This window comes from Monodelphis domestica, chromosome 7 (genome assembly GCF_027887165.1).
Source record: "Monodelphis domestica isolate mMonDom1 chromosome 7, mMonDom1.pri, whole genome shotgun sequence".
Lineage (NCBI taxonomy): Eukaryota > Metazoa > Chordata > Mammalia > Didelphimorphia > Didelphidae > Monodelphis > Monodelphis domestica.
In genome coordinates, this window is record NC_077233.1 from 115,305,342 (window position 1) to 115,309,413 (window position 4,072).

At 32.2% G+C, this 4,072-nt stretch overlaps 1 protein-coding gene across 2 annotated transcripts in view; it reads left to right on the top strand.

Annotated features, from left to right (window-relative positions):
* Positions 1–2,735, top strand: part of PSIP1 (PC4 and SRSF1 interacting protein 1) — a 33,120-nt gene extending 30,385 nt beyond the window's left edge. For both annotated transcript variants that reach the window (XM_056805350.1, XM_056805351.1), the window contains exons 15-16: positions 703–814; positions 1,183–2,735. In XM_056805350.1, coding sequence (XP_056661328.1) covers positions 703–814; positions 1,183–1,243 — 173 coding nt within the window. In that variant the 3' untranslated portion in view covers positions 1,244–2,735. The remainder of the gene's footprint in view (positions 1–702; positions 815–1,182) is intronic.
* The last annotated feature ends 1,337 nt before the right edge of the window (positions 2,736–4,072 follow it).

Consider the following 4,072-nt stretch of genomic DNA (forward strand, 5'->3'; position numbering starts at 1 on the left):
AGAATTGAATTTACCCTAGTTATTTGTCATCCCATCTAAGGCTATTTGTCCAATTCTCTCATTTGTGCAGAAACTTTTTGTAAGCTATCTACTAGTAGAAAAGAGGGTATTGTCTATCATTTTCCCCAGCCCCTTACTTATATTGCTTTTATATTTAGTTCTTTGGAAGGTAATTCAAACTTTAAGGAATGATAGTTATGGGCCTTTGTGGGCTTTTTAATAAATCATCAGTGTGCAGCCACTGGATTAATTTTGGTGGTCAAGACATAAAATAACTAAATCAAGAGGGCTTAACCTTTTTAAAAAATATTTTCTATTTTAATCCCACTTTATCCTTTTATCTTAGAGTTGGTACTAAATAACCTGCCCAGGGTCACATAGCTAGGAATTGTCTGAGGTGGTCAAATTTGAACCCAAGTAACTCCTGATTCAAGGCATGGTGATCTATCTAAGCCACCTAGTTGGCTCCTATAGTGCTTATTACTTGATTATAATTTAAGAATTGCATGACTAATTAAAACTTTGAAATTCACAAATATTTGGGTGAGATGAGGCCAGCCATTTTATTTCTCATAATAGAATATATAAAAGCAGTAGAAATTTCAGAGTAGTTTTCAGATTTTTATTTTCAAGCTTTTGATAAGTATAGTTTATTAAAAATAACTTAATGTTGATCATCATATATTATTGAATTATTATAAGGTTCCAAGACGTTGAATGGTGGATCAGATGCGCAAGACAATAACCAGCCACAACACAATGGAGAAAGCAATGAGGAAAGTAAAGATAGGCATGAAGCCAGCATGAAGAAAAAGTGAGGATTTTTATTTTATCCTTATGTACATTCATGTTATATTTTCCTGATGTGTTGTTTTGGCTACTTTAGTGTTCCCAATTCCATTCTCATTTTGAGGAACAAATTAAGTAGCCAGAAAAAGTGGCAAAAACTTCCAAAAGGCAGCTCATAGAATTGAAAGCACTAATTGAATTCAGCAAGTCAATTTTTTATCTTCTACTTGAATACATGTGGTATTCTCTTAATACCTTAGCCACTATGTCTTATACTTTGAAATGTAGAGCACCGTTGTTACTTAAGTATCCTTGTTTAAAGGCAATGTTGGTGTTTTGTCATGATTCTTTGATCTAGTGTGTACTGACCTTTGTTTTCCCCCCTGTTTTTAGAACACCCAATGAAGAGAGGGAGCCTGAAAAAATTTCAAAAGATTCAACAGTAGAAAACTGATTTTGAAGAGAGGATTGTCACAAATTTTCATTTAAAAATCTGACTGCTGAAAGTTTTAAATAATTTTTATAAGCATAGGTTTTGATGTTTAAAAACTTGTTTGAAGAGGAAACATTCCCTTCTTATATCTTCGTTTTAAAAGTAAACATTCTTGCTGATTGTATTTGTGCAGTATTAACCGCTATATACACAGTAAAAGTGTGTCTTTGGGAGGAAAGATCCATTTAGGAAATGTTAAACTGCTTTTTATTTTTTAAGAGTTATAGTTGTAGTATATTTTTTGATTATTGTATGTTAATGTGTAGTTTGTGGTGGTCAAGAGTTACTTTTTTTAACTGCCACCTGTACAAACCCTTCCCGTGTTACCAGATAAGTGGTATTTTTTTGTGCATAGTTTTTACAAATCTTGTATTTACTGGATTGTCTTTTCACTGTTTGTGGTTTTGTAGAGGTTGTTAAAGCATTTTTATAGCAGCTAAAATGTTTCTTCTGTATAAGAATACTCATTCACTCCCTTTTATAGGAGGTAGTATTAATCTTGCAAACTCCATTTGCCAGGTCTTGCTTTTGAAACAATCTAAATTGTGATGCCTTTTTTTTTTAAGCAGTTTGGGTAACCCAGATGGCAATTTGGGAAGTAGTAACTTTTTTTAAACAGGCAAAATCACGTGTGGGTTTTCTTTTTTCTTTTGTAGTAGTAGTAGTAGTAGTTGGGCATAGCTTTATGAATGAAGCTGAATAAAACAGGGGTTATTAATTACCCTGTAAGAAAGCAGCAATTTAGAAAGTTAATGGTAGTTAGCTGGAAACAGTCAAATCTATGGAATTCTTGTCAGTAAAATTAACCTTAACATAAGGTGGAAAGAGTAGAAGCACTTAAATCAGTACTAATTATCTGGTGGGTCAGGGAGTGCTACCTTCATGAAACAAGGTTACTCTGATAGAAAGCATTCCAGATTTAACTAAATGATACCAATTTTGAAAACTATTTGACCATATAAACTCAGTGGAGCCGTTAATATGTAAATATGCCCCCTAAAATGAAAAAATTTAAAGGCACTTCATATTGTATAAGTGAAAGAGGAGAAATTACTGGCAAACTATGAAGCATAATATTATTAGTTCACTAGCAATACTTTCAGATACAGTGTGTTAGGTTGTACACTTTTGACTACGTATATTTCGGGATTTCTCAATTACTTTAGAAAGCATGTCAGATTTTTTTGTAGATATTTACACATTTTGGAGCTTGAATAAACTGGTAACTTGTATAGATTTATAAGATATATGAAGTACTTTGAAGAGGCAAAAAGGTACAAATGAGAGTGTCACCTATTATGTTGCTTTTGTCAGAATACTGCTATATATGCCAGTAATAACAGTTTTTGCTCCTAATTTAATTTTTTAAAATCAGATTTATTGTAGTTAACCCAAAGTGTCAATGTAAACTTAAAACCAGTTTTGATTAAAGATTTTTGTCAATCTCAACTTAGTATACGTTCTTGGATCAAGATTCTTGATTATCATTAGTTTTTCTGATTTATGAGTTAAAATTGTGCAGTTTTTTAACCAATTCATTTTCAATACCTAATTAGGAGGTAGTGGGCAGAATTATGCTGGCACATAAAAAATATGCTAGATACTGAAAATTGCCATTTCAAACCAAACCTTTTCAAGTACACAGGAGAAACTAATTCTTAGATTGAAGTCACCACTCATACTCAGACTTATGTGACTGGCATAAAGAAATCTCTGTTTATAGCTACATCTTCAGATCAGGCCAGGCCCAAAGTCAGAATAAAAAAATCAAAACAAATGGTAACTTGGTAGAGACATTTATAAAATCAGTCAAAACTTACAATATTGTTATTGTTCCTAGTATTTTTGATAAGTATTATAAGGGTGGAGGGTGAATAAATTCAGTAATCTAAGCTTGATAACATCACATAAAGAGGTATGCAGTGTAATGAATTTAAACTTTTTCCTTAAAATTGGGGAATTGAGTGCAGATGTATAAATAGAAATTAGATTCTACCTCAAACTACCACCAACCTTTTATACATGTATGATGACTTCTGATGAGTATAGTTGCTCTTTAAAATATCCATAGAGATGTAAAAGTTGCCTAGAAAAGGAAAAAAAAACTTTTGAAACTCATTAGATTGAGAAATTTATGTGTAAATATAAAGTTTAACGTACTGCCTTCAGCTGTCCTGAACTTCTGTCTTAGAAGTCTTTTTAACAACTCAGTAAGATCTAATAAAAAGGATATTTGGCTTTTTTGGCTCATGAACCTTTTTAGCAACCTGATGGGCCTATTAAGAGGTAGAGTTAGTCAAATCCAGAACTTGAACACTGATGAAGCCAGAATTACCATTTGGTTGAACTCATAATTGAACTTATTACACAAGACTATCTATAGTCTTGCTAACATTACCATATATTTTTTGTTCTTTTTAAATCTTTGAGAAAGTCAAATGAAATTGGGCTTTAACAACCACCAGTAAACTATTGCTTTAAAGAAATTCTGAGTCATTAATACAAGTATTGAACATGTATACAAGGGCAGTATCTGCAGCATTCCACTACAGAATATTTCTAGTTTTTGTTTTAGATAATTGGTGTTCTCTGTCCTCCATTCCTTCCATTACAAATACTTAAAACTAAAACATACTTACTGTCTTGAGGTGTCCTGTTCCTTGGATCAGTCATAGTGGCTCTGATTTTATCACTTGCAACTTGAAAAGAATGACTTAAGCCAGAAAACACAGGTTGATTTGGGACCACTGAGGATTGCTATGTGGTTAGCTCAAAGAAAGAAAATAAGTA